The sequence below is a fragment of the Ornithodoros turicata genome, chromosome 10, assembly GCF_037126465.1.
Source record: "Ornithodoros turicata isolate Travis chromosome 10, ASM3712646v1, whole genome shotgun sequence".
Classification (NCBI taxonomy): Eukaryota; Metazoa; Arthropoda; class Arachnida; order Ixodida; family Argasidae; genus Ornithodoros; species Ornithodoros turicata.
In genome coordinates this window covers 32,707,814-32,729,839 of record NC_088210.1, presented here as the reverse complement: position 1 = coordinate 32,729,839, position 22,026 = coordinate 32,707,814, and the positions used below count along the sequence as shown (strand labels likewise).

General features: G+C 42.1%; 3 protein-coding genes across 4 annotated transcripts; 1 reads left to right on the top strand and 2 right to left on the bottom strand.

Annotated features, from left to right (window-relative positions):
• Positions 1 to 385: 385 nt before the first annotated feature.
• LOC135370599 (probable tubulin polyglutamylase ttll-15) lies at positions 386 to 2,929 on the bottom strand. Its single transcript, XM_064604368.1, has one exon. The coding sequence runs from the start codon at positions 2,867 to 2,869 to the stop codon at positions 1,286 to 1,288; it is 1,584 nt and encodes a 527-aa protein (XP_064460438.1). The 5' UTR covers positions 2,870 to 2,929; the 3' UTR covers positions 386 to 1,285.
• A 179-nt stretch (positions 2,930 to 3,108) lies between these two features.
• LOC135369947 (exosome complex component 10-like) lies at positions 3,109 to 15,313 on the top strand. 2 transcript variants are annotated; one of them, XM_064603553.1, is made up of 22 exons: positions 3,109 to 3,268; positions 3,537 to 3,673; positions 3,748 to 3,859; positions 3,929 to 4,033; positions 4,515 to 4,526; positions 4,601 to 4,788; positions 4,990 to 5,062; positions 5,563 to 5,673; positions 6,210 to 6,353; positions 7,409 to 7,599; positions 8,790 to 8,946; positions 9,592 to 9,740; positions 10,397 to 10,447; positions 11,362 to 11,476; positions 12,495 to 12,624; positions 13,104 to 13,222; positions 13,284 to 13,352; positions 13,491 to 13,577; positions 14,312 to 14,497; positions 14,645 to 14,867; positions 14,935 to 14,993; positions 15,187 to 15,313. In XM_064603553.1, the coding sequence occupies exons 1-22, from the start codon at positions 3,182 to 3,184 to the stop codon at positions 15,283 to 15,285; spliced, it is 2,604 nt and encodes an 867-aa protein (XP_064459623.1). In that variant the 5' UTR covers positions 3,109 to 3,181; the 3' UTR covers positions 15,286 to 15,313. The 2 variants fall into 2 exon arrangements, with proteins under 2 accessions (XP_064459623.1, XP_064459624.1); XM_064603554.1 differs by lacking the exon at positions 4,515 to 4,526.
• A 220-nt stretch (positions 15,314 to 15,533) lies between these two features.
• LOC135369948 (calmodulin-A-like) lies at positions 15,534 to 16,753 on the bottom strand. The gene is made up of 2 exons (XM_064603555.1): positions 16,360 to 16,753; positions 15,534 to 15,807 (listed from the first exon to the last, which is right to left on the bottom strand). The coding sequence occupies exons 1-2, from the start codon at positions 16,723 to 16,725 to the stop codon at positions 15,676 to 15,678; spliced, it is 498 nt and encodes a 165-aa protein (XP_064459625.1). The 5' UTR covers positions 16,726 to 16,753; the 3' UTR covers positions 15,534 to 15,675.
• Between the last annotated feature and the right edge of the window lie 5,273 nt (positions 16,754 to 22,026).

The following is a 22,026-nucleotide window of genomic DNA, read 5'->3' as shown; positions in this document are numbered from 1 at the left end:
GCGGCTGCTGCCGACACACGCTTCGACATTACAAGCAGAAACTCAGGCCAAAAGGCAGACGGCAAACATAACTTTCACACACACCACAAAAAAGAAAAAAAAATCAATAAAATGCCTCCTAAAAAGCAACGTTGTTTCGCGTTTCTGCAATTTTCACGCGCTTTCATGGTGCCTGTGAATGTACTAGTCACTCCTGCGCATCTTGCAGTGTGCCTTTGTGGAACCGTGCATCCTGGGCAGACTTCATGGACAACTGAGCCAATATTCGTCCCAGCCATGTCTCAAAACGTCCAGGAATATCTGGGGATGAAACGACTCTGCCTCTTCAGGTCACAGCTTTGACAATATTCTGACAAAGTTCATACAGGCACTTCACTTCAGGACATTAGGCAAAACACAATAATTTTATTTTCATATCACAGTACCAATACCACATTAATGATGTCAATGACCCGTGGCAGTGGAAATATTAGACTCGATAAGAACTGCTTGTATATACTCTTCCCTTTCAAGTTACATAAATGGACGGTACAATGTAAAATGATGTATTCGTAGAGTAAAAAGTGTAATAAATATGAGTACAGAACTGTGGATTGTCTAAAGGTTATAAAAAATATAAAATTGTATAAGAAATAGCTACAACAGAATCATTCAGACTGCACGTAAACATCGCAATTAGACGTGCAGATATGTACAAAAATGTTAAACAGCATGTAAAACAGTATAAAAATACATGTCATTGTACACAACAAGAAGGGTCAAGGCAGGCTACAAACGTGGACAACACAAACATATCCTTCAACATCAAACGCAATTCAAATACTGTAATTTCACGCGAATAATCAGCACCGCAGATAAGCTGCAGGGCCCGTTTTTAGGAATGTTTTGAACATTTTTCGGCAGATAAGTCGCGGGCCATACGACGCAACTGATTTGCGAGACAAAAAAAGACCGTAAACCCTGTGGTCCCTACTCCGAGGTCATGCATGCTGTACAGCAAAGGAGGTCAGTTCTAGTGTTCTGCCAAGATCGGATTGTGCCCTTGTTGGGCATTTTTCATTGATTGATGTGTCAGTGGCCTTCCAGAAGACACGAATCACTGCCACTACTTTCGTTAAAGCTGCTTGAAAAGAAAATCACGCATAAGCCACGGCTAATACGCGTGAAATTACAGTGATTCGGGAAGAAGGTGCTTGAGGTGCTCTGTGTTTAGGTCCTGGCATCAGCACCTCCCCCTCGAGTTACTTGAATTACACGCTATTCCTCCGAGGTACTTTTCTCGGATCTAAGCACAAAAATGGGGGTCAAGCTGACATTTCCCTTCGAACCACGTCCACAACAACTCGTTTGCGGGACTCAAGGCACCTTTATTCATTGCAGGAATGATTCTCGTCAGGTCTCCTCTATTAAGATGTTCCACAAACGTGTCTTTCAACGTCTGTTTCTGAGTACGAGTCAGGCACTTCTGGCAGAGCTTACACCTCACGTCTGACGCGCACTTCTGACAAGTATGAGCGAAACACGCGTCCGGAAAAACCATGATGTTCTTGTCGGACACGACGGAGTCGTGATGGTCCTTAGTGCCTTTCGTAGCCCTGTTTCCTAAGCCTATCACGCTCAATACGTTGTACACGACTTGCTCGTACAGTATCCTGTTCTGCGAAAAATGTGCGGACGACAGGTTCGGAGACATGTTTGCCTCCATGAGGAACACCCTGAGGTGTTCGTCGACGACGAAGTCGAAACGGACGAGTTCGAAAAAATGTCCCGTTCCTCCCGAGGCCTTGTACTTCGAAGCTGCGTTGATCATGTCCCGTTCCTTCTCGAAGTAGACGTCGGCTATTGCGTTCTCGATCTCCGTCCACATCTTCTTTTCGTCTTTCTTCGACTTTCTCAGGTACAGACTCAAAGACTCCTTCATGGACAGGCTGCCGTTTACGTAGAAGTTCTTCAAAGATGGCATTTGCCAAACTGGAGTGTAATCGTCGCCGACGACGTAGGAGTCGACGTCTTCTGGATCGAAGGGGTCATTGTAGGGCCTGCTGCAGAACCGTAAAAGTACATCCCCGCTGTACGTGTAAACTCGTAAGGGGTTCAGTGAAGTCATCACGGTGTAAACGCCGATGTCGAACTTCTTCCCGTCGATCAATAACGGATTTGTAATGAATTCTTGAACGAACGTCCCGTTTTGGTCCAGTGAAAGATCTTTTAGGGATTTTACCCGAATTCCGCGGTGGTGGTTGCTTTTTTGAACCCACAACTTGCTCGGATGCCCTTGGGCTTCCGATAAAAAGTCTTCTTTTTGCGTGGGCAGCTTGAAGGCTTTGGGTACGTGCTCCGAGTTAGATCCCGTCGACAGGCTGACTTTGTTCGTGATGTACCCCGACCCCGGGAAGTGATTGACACGTTGGTGCGGTTTTAAATGAGTCATTTCGTGCGGCAAGTCCACAAAAGGGTACTCGTGAGACCAGAGAACTGACCAGTCGTCCGTCTTATCACCAACGCGGTATCCCAGCTGTTCAAACACAGCGATAACATGTTTCAAGTACCCGCTTTCGATATTCTTGCCCCGTACCCATACAACTGGCCGAGAATCACAGGACTGGTTCTCGTGGGACGCCGCACCCGAGTTCCACAACGAACTCTGCAGTATGAGCTGGTGGTTTAGCGTGAGCTTTCGCAGTTCAAGCACACCCACGAGGATTAGTAGCAGACCGACCAATATGACAGACGATATGTAGTAAACCGTTCGTGGAAACTGTACGTTGAACACTTCTGGTAGCCGATCGGACGACGACTTTTGCTCGTTGTGCTTCATTCCTGCGCCCTGTGCAACGGTTTGTTTACGATGCCGCAAGATATTCTGCATGTTGCGGTTCGAAGAATGTTTCCGATATTTCTGCGCTACATGGGAGCAGCCATGTTTGAAGTTGATGACCGTGACCGTGAGCCTCTTCAGTTTTTTTTTTTTTTTTAGGGTGTACATCTATCAACAAACACGATTATGATTTTAAATTAATTGAGAGCTGCTGTAAATGTTATGTGGTAACAATTAGTCGGTGTAAAATTTATTTTTAACTATTTTAAGACATCTCGGAACACCGACAGGCGACGCGGCAGTGCGCAGTGCTACAGCAGAAAGCATGTCCATGCCCGTGCGTTCAAGAATATTTTGAGCATTATGAGTGAAGAAAACAGTGAAATAAGTGTCCAGGGACGCCCGCCGATCTTCTTAGACTCTTATAAGGATTCAAATGAATATGCAGAGGTGCGTATCGCCACGGCGTATCACGTATGCCGCGAAATAACAGCATCAGCACGTTCAATCTGTGCGTTGATCCCAGTACAAATTTTGTTGAAGAATTCAAGAGTGATCAGGGGTGAATGGTATTGAGTAGTGGCCGTCGTTCAAAATCAAGAAGCCTGTACAGAAATAAGTCTGAACGTCCGTGACATAATCAAATTCGAAGCTGCCCCAAGTAGCGTCTAGGCAGTATCATTTTCGGATCACTGATAATTTTTCTTTTACTTTTTAGAATGTCTTGCGTGCAGTACTGGATGCCACTAAGGCATCCAACGCGATGCCAGCATCAGGAGAGGACTACGAATTTTTCAGCAGCTTTTCTAGCTTCCGCCAAGTGATGCTTGCAGAAGGAAAAGACATACTAAACTTGTAAGCTTTTATATATATATATATATTTAAAAAAAGTCTACTCGTCATGTGAGCATGATGTCTGATTCTTACAGAATATCGTCCTTGACTGCTCAGCAAGTTGGCCGAGGCAGGTACGAAGGACTTGACCTGGAGGAGAAATTTGATTTGCTCACGGATGTCAATGACATGATTCTGGAGCGAGTGGTAAGTGGATGAATCCGAAAACCCGACGGTGACAACTGACCTGACCTCAACCCGTCGATACTACACCAGGGTAACAACCTTGATGAAGCGGATGGCATAAAAAAGAAACAGAGTGACGTTGTCCTCACCACAGTCAGCACCAGCCGGCCCATACACACGAGCTGGAATAAAAAGGTGAGGAAGCAACTTCCAATAAATGGAGGGTGCTTGGATGTGACACCCTGCTAGGCGTCACCCATCTAGAACTGACTCGTGATAAACTGGGTTTACTTGAGTGCCGCATTGTCAACCTGCTGAACTTGTCTGCTTTCTGCACCATCTGTATCGGGTTTCTAAATTAAATTCTTTATTTGTATAAAACGGGTTCGAAAAATACGTACCCATGTCTGTATCAGTGTGCATTTTCATTTTTTTCAACATTAACTAGGAGTATGTTTGCATGAATCATTATATCACTTTCCTGTCTGTGGTTATCTTGCTCTATCACACTCGGAGAGAAAACAACATCAATCATTCGTCAACATTTTGGATGTCATCTTCTTTCGTATTCTGTTTGCCATGCTCTGTTTTGAAACATTATTTAGGTCTTCATTTATAGGTATATTGTCGATTTATTATCAATTTTTAAATAAACTTTAGGAATTCACCTTTTAAGATAAAGATCATTGTAAGTATGAGGGATAGTAAGGACAGGGAACAGAAACTCGTTTTAGTCATATGCCTGTCCCTTTATCTTTTAAGACGAACAAGGACAACGAATCTGCAGCAAAGTACCATCTGCTTGCGGCGAAAAATGTCCTGAGGCCGCAGCTGACCTTCAAAACCAAGGTTGACAACAGCAATACACCATTTGTGCCAATCATAGCGGATAAGCCAAACTCCATCAAGCCCCTTGCCATCTTGCTCGAGAAGGATGGATCGGAAGAATTGTAAGTAACTGTAAGTGTAAGTAATTGTAAGTAATGGTAATTGAAAGTATAACCTCAACACGGTTTCACGTCGAGGACGACTGATATATTGCATTACGCTCGAAGCATCGAAATTATTTGTGGTGCCGTGTGCCGTTTGTGGTGCATCTGTAATTATTATTTGTAATTGATTTTAATTAATTTTCTACTCACATGTTCCAGCTACAGTCATCCGTACGAGTGTGAGATAGAGCACTTTCAGCCAACTCCTGAACAGCTTGAGGTGCATCAAAAGGTACATTAAGAATGAGCCTAAAAATCTTCCAAACGTATTTACTGTGTAGGAGACCATGTGTACCGCATATCTTACATATCGTACAACAACATATATACGTAAATACATATTTTAGATATTGCAGCACGTATCCTTATACTACATTAAAATTGAGAAAGTATGTAAATTAATACTTTCCATATTTTTGTGTTTTTCTTTTTATTTGAAATTTTTTATTTCAAGATTTTGATGTCTTAATTTTTAAATTCTCTAGATATTTAAATTTGTTATAGGTAAAAAGAAATTCCACAGTAAAATTTTTTGCACAGATTAGACATGTACAGCAGATAGAGGATTAGTGGATGTTACCTGAGCGAATATGTTGTACCTGTTTCTTTAAAAATATGCCACCTTTGCTCAGCATTTTTTTTTTTATAGCTCAGCAAAAATTTTATAGTTCGCGGTATCCGAATTTACAAGAAAGTGTTACTACGTGTTTTTTTATGTCCTCCGTTACTTAGATTCCCCCTCCGCTGGATGAAACGCCGTATATGTTTGTGAGCACGGTGGAGGACCTGCAGAAGATGTGCAAGGACCTCATGAAGCAGAAAGAGATTGCCGTGGACGTCGAAGTGAGTGCTTTTCGTCTTTATGGGGAGCTTTTAATGATATCGGTTATATCCCATTTTTAATTGAACATGAATTTATATGTGATTTATAATTCAATACAATAATGGTAATGACTGCCATTGTGACTGTTACAGATGTACATTGAGTTGTAGCACATGCATAATCCTATTTCTTTTTCCTTTTATGTTGATAATTTTAATGTTTAAACTACTATTTGACGCTCCTGCTTGTCACTGAGTGGTACATCATAGTTGTAGTCACTCTTCCACCCAAAAATCGATATCAACATCTTCACCACCCTTACAGGAAAGACAAGAAATACGATGTAGACTATGATTCGATAAATAAGACTATGATATGAGTTGAAATAAACGCAGATGTCACAGGGAGTCCACGGGGGAAAGACGACTTGAATTAGATTATATATCTAGGATGCTAAATGTTACCGCTCTTTTTTTAAAGAATATTGTAAAGAAAATTTTAAGAAAGCTAATGTTACATTCCTTTTCTGTTTCTTTTTCTTTCTGTTTCTCTGCAGCACCACTCCTACCGGACATTCCAAGGCATCACCTGCCTGGTGCAAATCTCTACGAGGCAGACAGACTACATCGTAGACACCCTGGCCTTGCGACACGAGCTGCACGTACTCAACGAGATTTTTACCCATCCCAAGATAATTAAGGTGGAGGAAACGATATTTTCTAACGACCGTTACCCTTCTGGGTGGCACGATTTTTGAAAGATTCCCGCGTTTAACTTGCTGTGCGCGGTAATTATGCGGTAATTTTGGTCTAAGGGAAAGCTGGTTGTGCCTGGAAATGGAAAGAGAAATGTTATTGGTAGAAACGTACAGAACGTCCGTTCAAGTTCGGTAGCAGACGACAGTCAAAGGAAACGGTAGAACGTGACTTAGGCTTTTTCCAAGATGTACTTTCACGTTTTTGAGTGCCAAAATAGCAGACTTACGGACATTTCCACCAGGGTTTCTTATACTGTCGTCTGCTAGGCTGCGTGGATTAGACTTTTACTCACATTATTAGTGCAAACTTTCCACCCACATCTCCAACTACTTTCAGATTTAGGCAGCTATTAATAAGCATGACTATGAGTGACTCCAGAGTGGTTGATCTGAGCATTAATTTTGCCCCCTTGAGGGTCTTTTAATGCGTGCCGAAACCTCAGGGCACACCATATGCTTGTACCCACAGCTTGTACCCACTATGTACCCACTATGTTACCGGCAGCCAGGTCCGAATGGGAAACCCTGCGAGGCGGACACGTGATACTAACTGATCCATCGAGACTGGTCCTACCACAACTAAGAGGCTGTCAAGTGCAAAGCCATCTCCAGTTGTGCATAAGTAGAGCCATAAGTTTTTGGGAAATATATATATTTTTTTTCTAAGTTCAGGGGTAAAAATTGGGTAAATAAACGTGTGCTCTAAATTCATGCAAGTTTGGATGAAAAAAACTTCCAGCCAAATTAGGGAAGAAATGTGGCTCAGTTACAGATGTCCCAGTGAGGGCAATTTGCCGGGTAAAAATTGGGTTTCACCCTAATGAGGCAACCTTCGATTCGGGGGTGCAAATTTGGGGGGAAGAATCCGAAGTTAAACCCTAAAACTTCGGGCTCGATGCATAAGCGAACAACCTGACCACAGGACACTTTTTGAAAATGCTGCTTCGCACTTTCATATTTTTTGTGATCCTCACGTCGTGTTTCACGTTCTGTCTCAGGTCTTTCATGGTGCAGACATGGACGTACAGTGGTTACAGAGGGACTTTGGCATCTACCTGGTGGGACTGTTCGACACGGGACAGGCGGCCCGCGTTCTCAACTTTTCACATTTCTCGCTCGCCTTTCTGTTGCGGCATTACTGCGGAATTGAGCCAGACAAGCAGTTCCAACTCGCTGACTGGCGCATCAGGTGATGTAACGGAGTCCAGTCGCCACCTTCTCTGAGGAGCCAAATTAGCGACGTCATAGCCAATGACGACAAAAAATGTGATCATAATCTGCTAACCATCAACAACCGCAAACTTGAATGAAAATGGTGTTTGGATTGATGGGAATCGTGACACCGTGGACTTGTAAATCCAACTTTGCGGAAAAGTAAATTTTCTTTGCAGAAAGATAGGAACTTTGGGCATAATGCTGTGCTTCATTACAATTAGAGCTTCGTGTTCCGGGGTTAAACCCCCGTACAACCTGCTTTAACGTTGGATTTTCATCGCTGTCATTTCTGGTTAAAACTTGGGAAAAATCCAAACCTGCCAAAGTGTAAACTCAGCCACTTGTACAGCACAGGCAGACACTAAATACTTCGCACACGGTGCTGCCTTTTCGTAAACTTGCGTATTCTTTCATATTCGCGCGTACCTTTTCCATCCAGAAATCTGCTTTTTTTGTGTGTGATATCACCAGATTTTACCTTGTTTTGCAGCATCTGTCATAAAACCGGCATAAAATGCAGAAAACCAGAAAGCACAAGTGTCTGAGTACATTGCAAAGTTCCTGGCTGTGTTAGGGATTTAGCCGAGCTGAGACTCAAGAGAGGGTCGGGGAAGCCCTCATAGTTGACTTGCTAGTCATGTCTAGGGCCTGACTTTTTAGGGTTAAACCCGTATCCGCCCGATATTTACCCCCCGAACGAAATCTGTAAAATTCGGGTTTAACCCGAATCTACCCGAAAACATCCGGGTCGCGTGGCACACTCATAAGCGTGCATTACAATAAAGTTTGATAACATTGCTAAACATTAGTTCCATGTTAAGACAAATTTTTATTAAACAAAAAAAAATCACCCGAATACACCCGAATTCCTGACGACAGAATATGCCGTAACGGGATTTAACCCGAATACACCCGAATTTTCGAATGAAAAATATCACCCGATATTTACCCCCCGAATTTAAAACCCCCCCAAATACCCCCCAAAAATACCCCCCGAAAAAGTCAGGCCCTAGTCATGTCACGTTAATTGTTGTTGAAATCTAACTCGTTTGTATGATACAGATAAAATGGTTGAAGTTTTTGAGACTTTGTGTCGTGTCGTCTGTTTTCGTCTTTTTCCCAGTCTCGGGTTTTTCGTCATGGATCGTTTGTTTGTTTCCGCAGGCCGTTACCGAGAGAGATGGTGCGCTATGCTCGGGAGGACACCCATTACTTGCTGTATATATACGATCGACTCAGGAAAGACCTCCTCGACGCGGGCAATGCGCAGAAGAATTTACTGTTGTCAGTTTTTCAGCGTAGCAAACAGGTCTGCCTAAAGGTGAGAAGACAATGTCGTCGTCACGCTTTTTGTGCACGTGTTTGCATCTAGAGTATTTATTAGAGCTGTGCGAATCGCAAAATTTTCCTTGCGAATAGCCTACGAATATTTCACTTACACAGCAGAGGAATTCGAATAATCAGAAAAGGCCCAATTTGAATAATTTTGAATACCTCGTGATGAAATATACTTTGTGGCGTTGTGCTCACACTCTTAGAAATGAACTTCACCGCATAGCACACTCCTACCCAACCATCATCTGAAATGATATTGTATGTATGACTCTTGTATGTAATGAGGCAAAGCCCACTTACAGAATGGCAATAACGATACTTCGCTTCAGTACTATTCGAAAAATATTGGAAAATTTTGAATACCGAAAATAGGTTGCAAATAGCATTCGAATAGTACCAGATATTTGTTTCATATTCGAAATTTCGAATATTTGCACACCTCTTGTATTGATTCGCACAATTTGAAAGGCACATGTTTGCCAAGTTCCGAAGCCACACCTTGATATGACTTGAGGAAGGGTACATATTTATCTTGGAGAATATTTTCCGCATTTATTGTTGTTTCCCAGATGTTTCTATTTGTTTTGCTGCATTTATTTAACCGGTTGACATCTCCAAACTCCGACTGCAGAGGTACGAGAAGCCCCTGTTTGACGAAGACAGGTACTTGGACCTCTGCAAGAAAAGCAAAAAGTCGTTCAACAGCAAGCAGCAGTATGCCCTCAAGCATCTCTACAGCTGGAGGGATCGAATGGCGCGACTCGAAGACGAAAGCACAGGGTAGTTAATCCAATTATACATTTTGCTCTTCTTAACTGCTTGAATGTTGAGCAACCCAGTTTCATTTGTTGCTTTATTGATTGTCTCAGTTGAGACGGATGTCCTTTGAATCTTGAGTTGCACTTCATATAACAAGCACTTGTACAGCTTCACTGTGATGTTGATTTGCATGTTTCCTTTATTTTTCTTTTTTTTTGGTCGAGAAGTCAACTGTGGCTATAATTTGTCAAACTGCGCTAAAGATGTGGATGAACTGGTTGAAAATTACAATGGAGCTAGAAAAAATTTAAAGTGTGTGCAAGTCATTATTATAAGATAATGATTTCCCCTAAAAATGTTATGAACCCTTTCGAAGGGCACAAGGAATTTCATTGCATTAGGCTTTTTTTTTTTTACACTCAAAGCTCTCATCAAGTCCTCTAGTGAATTACCGTAATGTTGTGTCAATGACAGGGCCGTGTGAACGGTAGATTCATAAAGGGTGCTTCCATAGGTTAAACATATTCTTGTAGTGAATGCTTCATCATATTCTGTAGACATTTTAAATATTTGAAGTTTTGCATCCCTTCCTTTTGCTATCCCTTCCTTTTTTATTCAGTTTTGTGCTTGCAGTGAGAGTGACTGACAATGTCTCACTCAATATTTCATTACTTTAGGTACGTCCTACCCAACCACATGTTGCTTCAGATCTCCGAAATTCTACCAAGGTGAGATTTTGCTTTCCAACGCAAAAATGTGTTATCGCGTAAAGGGGCAATAAACAGCTATACAAGGTGCACTTTTTTCTAATCCAGTGCGATTCATTGTCTACGGTAGACGTTTTACAAAAATTGTTGTTGCGAAAAAAGTAAATAATGGCTTCAAACAGACCGAATATCCGCTCCACTCTTTCGCTCTCATGCCCCTGCCCTGTGGTGCCCCGGTGACAATAGCCACACGTCACTTTGATGTCGCGCGTCATCAGCTGTTTAGACATTGATTTTGTTGTAACATCGGAAAGTGAGGTCAGTTCTAAACCTATTCCCACATGTCAACGCCAAGGTAGCCAGATGAAACGGTAACAAAAGCCCACAATGTTCCATTTCATGTGCGGTAAATGAATTCCATCTTTGGATATCGCGAGCCACGTTCTTTCATGGAGCATAATAATTGGAGAATGTCCGTCGAGCTGTTTGGTGCCCTTTTAATGTCACACTGTGCCTCGTATTATGCGCGTTTCACGTCGATAGGCATTGTGGTAGCTGTCCTTTATCGTGTGTCGTGACTAATTTTCATAATGTCTCTCGTGAGTGCGATTTGGACATTTTTGCTAACTTTAGATCTTTTTTCTCTACAATTGCGACTCTAGTATGATTTTCTCTCGACTTCATTATGTTGTGATTGCCCACTTGAGTATCTTCTATGTTCTAGATGTGCCACTATTACCTTTACTAGTTTCTATTATGTTGTTTTTTGTGTTTCAGTTTGGGGGTGCACCATCAGTAGGCAACTGCTGTTCGTGTGCACCATAAAAATACCAATAAATAAATAAATAAATTATACATAGTGTTTAATTAAGTGTTAGAATTAATTAATTAAAGCATTAGTGTGAAATTATGTTTTCTTTGTGGCTCACGTCCAGGGACCACCAGGGAATTATCGCCTGCTGCAATCCTTGTCCGCCGTTGGTGAGGCAAAACCTGAACGAGCTCCACACGATCATTCGAAAAGCGAGGGAACTCACGGGTGCAAGACAGGTACGTTTCATCTGTATCCTCCCTGCTCACGCGACGATTAAAGCCCCTAGCTTTCTGCCGCGAGAGATTTTTCTTTTCCGCAAGATGGGATTTACAAATCTGCGAGGTTCTGCAGGTAGGAGAAACCAAGCAACAAAAAGATGCAGCATTCTTCCAGGATTGCACACTCAGTGGCCCTGCGCTCTTTTCCAGCCTTTCGTAACTTTTCAGTGCACAACGAAAACCGGACTGAACTCTGTCAGTCTCTCTCCTGTTGTTAAATTTTCTTTCGGCGTGGCACAGTGTTCAGCCGTGTAAGTGCCGGCGTTACCAGTGGGCAGGTTTAACCCGTGAAAATGTTGTAGATCGATTGAAATGTTTACACTTTTCTGTAACATATCGGTTTTGCTAGACATGACCAACGCTGCAAAATTTTGCTGAAAGCTAGGGGCTCTATTGAAGATGCTTTGATAATTGAATTAGGACAACGTCGATGTCGGAATTGCAGTTTTATGTTGAACTGTACGAACATTTACCTAATATATTTCTGTTTGAACTCAGTACCAGGGTGTTATATTTTATCGAGGAGACACAAGATTACACTACTATCGCAAATGTAGGCCTGTTTTGCATGATGCAAAAATCTATTATATTTCCTTGAGATGTCCATCGGATTTTGTGCGCCGGTTGATATGTTTGTAGACAAAGGATGTCCAAAATTAGTTTAATTAGTATACGAGCAACATAAATATATTCTGTGTCTTTACTGGTAGTGGTGAATTAACTTTCAATATTGCATCTGTTTCAATTTAAAAAAAAATTAACATGCCAGTGTGTTCAATTGAATTTGGTCTGAACAGGACATCAATGTTGCCTCAGTCGCTATATGTGCTAAAACCTTCGGTACAGGCATTTGAGGTACTCTTGAGAGAGTACAGTATTCAGAAACTGAATTTCATTCATGAAATTTTGAACATGTCGGTGCAGCGTCAGACCATACGCACGTTTTAAACTTTTTCTTTCGTGACACAATTTTCAGAAAAGCGAACAGGCATCGGAGCCAGTGTTTGAAGTGCTCCAAAACGAGGTCGATCTGGACAGCATTTTGCACAGGGTCCACGACGCACCTCGCCATCACGATCCAACACTGTCACTGCCCACTCTCTTAGGTAATATCACGATCAATCAATATCAATGGCATATCACCATTACCTGCGTAGTTCCCTTTCAATGCCAGTAACCTTAGAGGAAAAGTCAAGTGAGGCCCCCTCCCCCAAGAACTTTGTTATTAGTTTTTTGCTGTGACGACGGGAACGTCGTAAATTCCTTTCTTGAAGCTCTTTTTGTAAGTTTGATGGCAAGGTGACAATATACGTTGCACAGCAAAACTATTTTACATGGTGCCACCTGATGTACGGTTTAACGGATAAGACAAGTTTTTTCTTTTTCCGAGTCATGTTAAATGTCACGTCATTGTTCCTTTAGTGAAATAGATCTTAACCCAACCCAACCTAACCTAACCTAACCTAACCTAAGCTAAGCTAAGCTAACCTTACTGAGACTGATGCTACCAATGTCAACTCAAGTTGAACTTTCTGCTTCGCACATTGTCCACAATCACATTAGAAACTGGTGGTTTTCTTTGCAGACGACGATGCCATGATGGCACATGAAGACACAAGCTGTAGAGAGGCTGTAGGATTAAGCCTGAAAAAAGCTCCTATACTGTCAGTCCTCACGCATGCACCACTACTTTCATCTACACAAGTAAGTTTGCCTTCTCCACCGCTCCGTACGATACTTCACCTCCCACCCTATCCATTCACAGAAGCCAGTGTCGCAACAAAAGCAACAGGTACCAGCGGGAAGACCCGTTTTTGTACTCCCATACCAAAGGGTATGTTCTCACAGACTCATTTCTCTAGGATTCTCTGTTGTGACCACAGGATACTAGCCTTTTTTTTTTTTTTTTTCATTGTACGATGACATGCAGTTACGGGTTGAAAGATGTAGTCATTGTTCACTTGCTTTACAGTACAAGACTGCATTGGCTAATGCAAAACTGGCGGAGAACGAAAAAGCAGAGACAGCGAAAGCAGACGACAGCTCTCACGCAGAGAGGGTAAGAATCTTTTTCCCGAGCTTCATCTGAATTGAAAGCATGTAGCAGATACAATGAGACCAGCAAGGGTTTGAATCTCGGCTGTGCTGTGCTTAGAAAACTTCCCCCTGAAGTTTCCTTAAACATCTCTGGGCACTGTAAGGCTCTGTACCTCAACGAATTTTCACCTGCTGTTCTTTCTGAAGTCAGCCCAGCATGCATACTAAAGTAAACTGGGGAACTTCGTGCTTATTGGGGCTTAACTGGCCATGGTCCTTGCTGGGAAGTTCCCATTTGGGCAAGAAAGAAGTCTTTTGAGACCACCCCGTGATTCGATCAGAGATTTTTTTTTGTCACATGAGTTTTCCTCCCAAGTCTGTCCCAGGTCTTTGACGCTAAACAGTAAAGAGATGCTGGCAACAGAGCACGAACCGTTCACATCTCCCCTTGTCGTCTGTTTCTCTTTGCTGCTTAATGTTGAAGATGAATCCAACGAGCAACCATCTGTTCAGAGCCCTCCAAGGAAATACCTCAAAACCGATTTCAAGACAGGGTCTTCCTTTAAGGCCTTAAAAGTGAATGTCTTTTGTATTCAAGTGCCACGAAGAAAGTCATTGATGGCAAGTGTGACAGTTGCGAGAAATATTTTGAAACACATTGACATCAAGTTACTTCCAGTAACTTTTAGCTTCGCTGTCCCACCATGTAATGTGGTAAACCAATAAATTTAAATCGGAAATTGAAAATAAATTTAGGTACACAAGCACATAGAATCCCTCGTGAACAGTCGGCCAGCAACTGAGCAAAGCATTGACAAAGAGGCGGAAGGAGCAGCCTCTGAAAACCCCGGGAAGACGACGGCCACCGACAAAGAGACGGATAAGGAACGTCCGAAGATGTCTTACGAAGAACGAGAGCTCACAGAGCCACTGAGACAGCAGGTACGTTAGTGAACATCGTTATTTGATAGCCATCTTTATTATTACCGCTTTACCAAACCGGTACTGTTACCGGTACTGGTACATCTGGTTTCTTGCTGCACTGTTGCAAAGCAAAATTGTCATTTAATCTTCCATCACACTCACAAGTCTCCTTCGAAGACACGAAGAGGAAGAAGGGCAGCCAAGAGGAAATCACAGCCGGAGGTACCCTCGAAAGACGAAGCTCATGGGGAAAGCAATGCCGCGAGGAACCAGAAACCAGAGGATGATGCCGAGGCTGTCGGACCCGGGAGCGGCGATGCCGGTTTTCATCCATTCGACTACCAGGGGGCAGCAGTCGATGCTCAAGCTACGGAATCGCAGACGACGGGTAGAATTCAATTTCTGTCGACGTTCTTGTATCTTTCGCTACAATGTACCCAATCTTGTCATTTTAGGCAAAAAGAAGAAGAAGTGGACATTTAATCCTCAGCAGCAAGGTGGACCAGACATGAAGGTAAGTCCTATAACTATTTTATATTCACCCGTGCTCGTACAAGTGGCTCGCGCACTAGTGGGTTTGGCTCTCCTGTCTTTCTGTGTTTGGGCCCAAATTGGCAGTGACACCAAGTGGGCCTACAAAGGCTCTATACGTACTAGACCCTTACGGAGTTTGTTGCACAACATCATGAAACTCTTCATTGTTTCAGGGTGGAAGAAAGAGGACGAAGAAGCAAGTCAAGAGCCACACTTACAGTAACAAATCTTGTAAAGGCCATGGAACATCAACCTCGTGGCCCAAACGATGAGATGTAAATAAAATGGTTCTTGTGCTCAGTAACATGAATATGGAGGGTTGAAAGACACGCTTTCTTTGAAGGGTTGAAAATAAGGCAGACGTGGAAAAAAGTCAGAGACCGGCAGACGTCGAACAAACACGTCTTAATTTGACGTTTGTCTGCCTCGTTTTCAACCTTGCGATGTTCTAAGGCACTGATGTCCTCACGTTTATCCGTTGATGCCAACTTCAACTTGGTGGATTTCTATGCTTTTCATATTCTGGCTCTGTCTTTATATACAAGCATTCAAACTCTGCATGTCCAATAAACAAGCCATTCGCAAACTTTTAAACTTGACAACAAGTGATAAACTGAAGTTTTTTACAATTCTCTTGAACCTCCAGCAGTGCCTAAACGACTCTATCCCTTGACCTGTTCTCCATCAGACATTAATCTGTGCACCAGTTTCTTGTAGTCTATCCTGCCGTGGCTGTCTCCTTCGATCTCGCTCATGACTTTGTTAGCGTCTTCTTGTTTCATGCCTTCGCCGACCTGGAAGAGTTAGTGAATTTTATGTGGAAACTGTTATTTCACAAGGACGAGGCATCAGACAAAAATCCTCCGACTTCCTGTAATTTTGTGATTCGTCACGAGTTGGAAATCCCAAGGATGTCCGCTAAACGTCAGTACTAGACCAAATACGGCATGTGCTGATTAAAATAACACACAGTTTATGTCACCCACTGTTGTGCTGGTATTATCTGCTCTCCTTGGGCGCTATCTGTCTTGGGACGTACGCGTTAACGTTTTGTCTCTCTCCCCCCTCTCTATAAAAGAGTATGACGGTTGAACCGGGTGTTCAGCTGTGTGGTGTCGATTCCAGGTGCACGGTCGTGTGTAAGAAAGGTTACGAACATAACACCAACTTTTCTGGTTCTGAATCTGGCGAGCTCTTCTTTTCCACAAAAATTGTATTTGTCCAACTAACCGAACGTCGACCGAGCTCATGTTCTATCTCACAACCAAAAACCAATGATCTAATCCGGTTCATTGGTTTGGTTAGATGCCCTGGCTGGGAGACTATGACTGTGTTGATGGGCCTACCTCGGTAAGAATTCTCATGAGCTCCTTTCTCGTAAGATATCCAGTTCCCTCAGGATCAAACACTTTGAAGGCCTTGATAATGTCGGTGGGTGAACTCAACTGCGCAGACATCTTCCTGCCCATGAAGCTGAGAAACTCTTGAAAGTCAATGCTGCCATTGCGGTTGCGGTCGATCTGCCGCACGATTCTCACCATCTCCACAGGTGTCGGCCGCTCACCCAGGGCTCTGAGGACGATTTCCAGCTCGTTTTTCGAGATGACACCATCACCATTACGGTCGAAGAGGGAGAATGCTCGTTGAATTTCGGTGATCTGGTCAGATGTAAAGAACTTGGACAGCGGAACAGTGCTGTTCCTTCGGTTCATTTTTCTTCTTCTTCTTCTGCTTTTTCTTCCTCACTCTCTGGCGTTCGTTTTCTTCCACCAAGAGAGATTGGCCAGGGCTAGATGTGACTATGTTTGCAAGTCATGGCAGTTGATGTTGAATGTGTGCGTACCAATGGAGATATTAGTACATAAAGTGAAGGCATGGTACAGTGTGCAGGAGGGAAAACACCAACAGTTTCGTCAATTTCTACCTTGTCGTCTGCAACCCTCATGATATGTGTCTTCTGCTCCATTTCCACCTTGTCGTCTGCATTCATAGTGATTTGTCTTCTGCTCCGTTTCTACCTTGTCGTCTGCGTTCCTCGTGATTTGTGTCTCCTGCTCTATTTGTGATTATGCTCAGACTTTTTTCGTTAAGGTACCAATGTTTTATTGATTAGATTGATTGGATTGTTATTTCTGGCAATATGTTTAGCTCTGGACTGGTACCTCTTTTAGTATTGGAAGTCTCTGCTAGCTTGTGCGTGCTGCAGGGAACTGCAGATATTTACACAATCAGCCGCTTGCGCTAGCTGTCAGCGGTGTAGCCAGAAAAATATTTTGGAGGTGGGTTGTATTAGGGACTTTATATGGGAGTGGAGGATTTCACCCTCATTTCCCTTTCCCAAAATGCCTTGATTTTGAGGGATGTGGGTTGAACTCCTGCCCCAGGCTATGCCACTGCAAGCCATTCTACATACAAGAGCTTGCAGCTCTGTATCTTTTGTATACCTTGTGCAATATTTGCCAAGTTTGCCATTTTTGTCTTACATCATAGCCAACAACAAAACAAACCAGTTCTTGAACATTTATCAAACATATTCATTACAATATGTGTGAAACATACACAAGTTGTCAGAACATTGAAATGTGAAATAAAATATAAAGGAAAAATGTACAAATAAAATGCAAGCATTTATTATACATGAAAATGTGGATAGGCGTACACAGAAGACTTGTCTACAGAAACATGCACAAGCTGCAAATGCAAACCAAACCAAAACAGTTTTAATTCAAGATATTTATATGTAGAATATGCACATACAGGAATGCTCAAAATGCACTAGCTGGAGTAAAACACTTTTGAAATAAACCCAAACAGGTATGTATCATACCTCAAAATTTAAAGTGGATAACATGTTTATTATTACACTGTACACATGCAGAATGTACGAACAGAAACGGTATTTGACTCGTGTAACATTTATCCAATACACACATACAACAATGTACAACACAGGTATTAGAGAACATTTTAAAATCAAATCAAACACATTTATTAAATCAAACATATTAAATGTATTTATTACATTCGAAATTTTAAGGCAGACAATTTGTTTACCTCAATAACCTCAAGCAGAAAACAAACCAATCCCAGTGTCGAGTTTTTAAATTATGAAAAAAAGTAGTTTTTGATGAATAACACATTTATCTAAAGTACACACATATGAAATAGCACAACATACAGTTAATAGAGGATATTTTAAAACTAAAATCAAACAACCACTTGCTATACATCATAATTTTAATAGACACAGATGAACCGTTTGTTTACCACAGCATTATATGTATGCAGAAAACATAGATTTATCCAAAATGAGCAAATGTAAATATACACAACACACAGTTGTCAGAGAACATTTTTTAAATCAAATCAGTCAAGTCTATAAAGTTTTACTACACAAACATTACGTATATGTTATACATTATATACACATATTACATATGAAGCATTATATGTAATATAGGCAATGCTGACAGAAGTGGCACAGCAGACAGTAAACACCCACAAAACACAATAAATTATCTTTCTAAACGTGTCTGCAGATCTTGCAAAGTTATTTGGAGAATTAATTAGTGCTACTTTCACCGCTGCACTCAGTCCATTTGGTGGGTTGCCGTCGACCAGGAAGTGTTAGTAGTTAGTCAGAGAACAAGGTCATGCATACATTTGCGTACGTACGCACACACACACAACATTCACACGGAGAGCAGCACACACGTCGCACATCGAGAGACCAAAAGGGATACCAATTTGAGATGAGCTCAGTTATTGCAGTGTGACGACAATTTATTTTTCTTTTGGGCTCTGATGAACGCATACAAACATTCACATATATGGCATGCAAGCAGGCCAACAGCAACCTGCACACTAATGGACGGAGTGCCAGTCAAAGTGGCTTCGTAGGAGGAGATTTAATAGGGCCGAATTACAGTCAAAATGTACAGTAAATTTACAAAAATACAATAAAATTGACAGTACAGTAAAATACACAAAAACACAGTTATAAACGAACAATTATCAAAAAGTTACAGTGAAGTTAGTTATAAAAATATACCGTAAAAATTAACGTCAGTTGGTCAGCAGTGTCCAATCCTGTAGAGTCCAATATCAAGTAACTATACAAAAAAAAGTCAAGATTTATAGTAAATTTACAAAAGTCTACAAAATGTTACAGTTACCATGTACGTATATATACAGTTAGAAACAAACAGTTATCAAAGAACGAACAGAAAAGTTACGAGTTTGTTATAAAAAATATACAGTTATGTATAAAAATATACAGCAAAAAATACAGTAAAATTTACAGTAAGAAATTACAATCAAAACGGAAAACAAGTGACAAGTGCTGTATCTTAGGACAGACATGGCTAAAGCTGTACATGCCTGCAATGCTGACACCATTTGCTGTGTAAAAAGCAGAGTCTAACAAAACGACATTCGGGGTACAAGCAAACGGCTCAATGTGCGATCCAGTTGAGTCCTCTGTCAAATTCAGTAGAGGCCAGTGTCTAATCCAGCAGAGTGCAATGTCCGTGGTCCTATGTCGTCTGCGTGAAGTTCTTGAAGTCCCAACCGGGGCGTGCTGTGAAGACGCGAAGCTGCGCAGTAGACGTTCTCGAAGGTGCAGCATTCCGAGACCAGGGGTGTGTTGCGTGGTGGTGATAAGAGCCGGTGGTGGTATAGTGGGTGCTGGTGACAGGTGGTGCTCACAACTTGCAAGGCAGTGATCCTTAATACAAAAAAAGAAAAAAAAGATAGTGATTATCATCGAACATTGAGTTGGGGGCAGCATGTTTCGTCATTTTATATGCACTGAAGGGCAAAATCACACCCATTGCAAATATATGCCTTTGAGAGTGATTACAATTTGGTCCTGTATTTAGCGAGAAAATAATCAGAGTTACTGAAAGGTAATTCAGCAGTGATTAGTTCAGTGACGAGCAGTAACGTAAATACCGTATTTACTCGCATAATTTGCGCACCCCCATATTTCTCCTTGAAAAAGTTGTGAAAATAAAAATTTTCGTAACTTGCGCACTCCTACTTTCGTACGCGACATCGTCGCGTTATCCCGCGACTGGTATTTATTTAATGCTAGTATTTCTGACGACGTCACAGATGCACAGTACAATGCAATGCAAGCAATGACTCTCCATTTGGTGGAGGAGATAACATCAAAGGGGTTACACGGCATGGAACCTTCTCTCTGTTTTGACCATTTTACCCTCCTCGCAACAATAAACAGCGAAGCTGTGCAACATCGCACTGGAGGTAAACAACGACCTGAATAAATGGAAGGAACATATCAGGAAAGCTTCTGGCAACATACACGTCAGCATTCCGCAAAGCGGCTTCACCTAACGCTTGCATGCTTTAGGAGAAGCTCGCTTTAGAAAAAAGCGTGGTAAAATTATCTCGCAAATTTCGGCAGCACTGGCCAAAAACGAAGAGAGAACATTGGTACGACCGACCTGTTTCACTGACAGGAATGGAAAATGAACAGTCACCGTCTATTTTCTTGCCTAAATTTTTATTTTGGTGTAATCCTTTTGATACTAATTTCGGACGACACGAATGTTTTCCGCTACCCCGCGAGACTCGTGTCATCGAAATTCTACTGCATTATTCACCCGAATGCCCATCTTTTAACAGAAACTTAACATCTTTTGACAGATTTTGCACACGTTTTTCAAGTCTTTTTGTTAATGCCACGCGTAACTTGCGCACCCCCAACATTTGCGTCATTCTTTTTTTTTTTTTTGTTAAAAAAAGTGCGCAAATTATGCGAGCAAATATGGTAAATGCTACACGAGACGGATTACATTTTCATTCTATACATTGTGGAAACGTAAGTTCCCACAACCTCGGGGCGTCAGCCCGTCCGTTCCGCGCGCAAAGGAACAAGCAGCACCAACCAGAAATTCAAACTAACATACCGGCTTTATTCGCAAGCAACAGCTTCAATTCCCAGTAGGGAACAAACAGAGCCTCCGAAGAGGCATGTGGCCTCTTATGTAGCTTAACGCCACGCCCTCCCAGTGATTGCGGCCCCCTGGCGGCTTTCGTGGTGGCTCACCCGATAAGATAGGGGAGCGTGGCACGCCACAACATATACTACCCAAAGCGGGTACTTTACAAAGTCGCGCTTTGAATAGAACGATTACAATATGTATAAACTGATTCATCTAAACATTTCTTTGCTCACTTTTTAGGTAACGTTCTAACCAATTTTCCAATCCATCCACAAGCACCGATGGCGAATAATTCTGAGGCACAATCTCACGAACAGTGATAAAGGAAGAAGCCAAGCATATAGTCAGGGACGCTGGGGCTCAGAAGCTGCGTCGAAATATTTTCCTGCAACAGTGACAAAAATTAGAGGCAGAACACACGAAGCAAGTGCCACTTTAAGATTGAATTGAATTGAATGGAATAGAAACTATCTCTCGATACAAAATTAGTTCTGTGCAATTTGCTCTGGCTCTTCTTTACCGGATACAGCTTTGTGCTGATTAACTCTATAACTCTAATGCTGGCACAAGTCGCCACCATATGGTCACATCGTCATCAGTGTCAGTGTTATCTTAATCATGCTCGGTTAATTATACGTAAACATAAATCACTCAGCAGGTCCATCGGGGGAGTCTCTCAGGCAAGTACTCTCTTAAAAGGCAAGTAACTTACACCTATCTTTACTTTGTCTTCTCATATATGCTCACAACATTATAAAATAATGAAAATCATATCACCAGTACTGCTATAGCCAGGAGGAGCAGTCGGCGAGGCTTAATGACCTGTGAGGCAGCTTTGGGTGTCAATATCCAAGATTCCATTCAAAGGGGGAGTGCTGAAAAACAGAAACAACCAAAGAGAGCAAAAGTGCAAGAAAGGGCATCGTGGCAATGCAGTTAGAATGAGGTCCGATACTTAAACTAGCCATTTCGTTATTCAGTCCGTACCATGCAGCTATACAGTTTAGTTATTGACTACTGAAATTGAGTCCCTAAACTCAGTTA

Bases quoted from the DNA above. Each gene is read 5' to 3' on its own strand.
- LOC135370599 (XM_064604368.1), bottom strand. From the start codon at position 2,869: ATGCAGAATATCTTGCGGCATCGTAAACAAACCGTTGCACAGGGCGCA.
- LOC135369947 (XM_064603553.1), top strand. From the start codon at position 3,182: ATGAGTGAAGAAAACAGTGAAATAAGTGTCCAGGGACGCCCGCCGATC. The intron at 3,269-3,536 runs GTGCGTATCGCC...TTTACTTTTTAG, and splicing joins ATTCAAATGAATATGCAGAG to AATGTCTTGCGTGCAGTACT. The intron at 14,868-14,934 runs GTAGAATTCAAT...TTGTCATTTTAG, and splicing joins TACGGAATCGCAGACGACGG to GCAAAAAGAAGAAGAAGTGG.
- LOC135369948 (XM_064603555.1), bottom strand. From the start codon at position 16,725: ATGAACCGAAGGAACAGCACTGTTCCGCTGTCCAAGTTCTTTACATCT. The intron at 15,808-16,359 runs GTAGGCCCATCA...TAACTCTTCCAG, and splicing joins TCATGAGAATTCTTACCGAG to GTCGGCGAAGGCATGAAACA.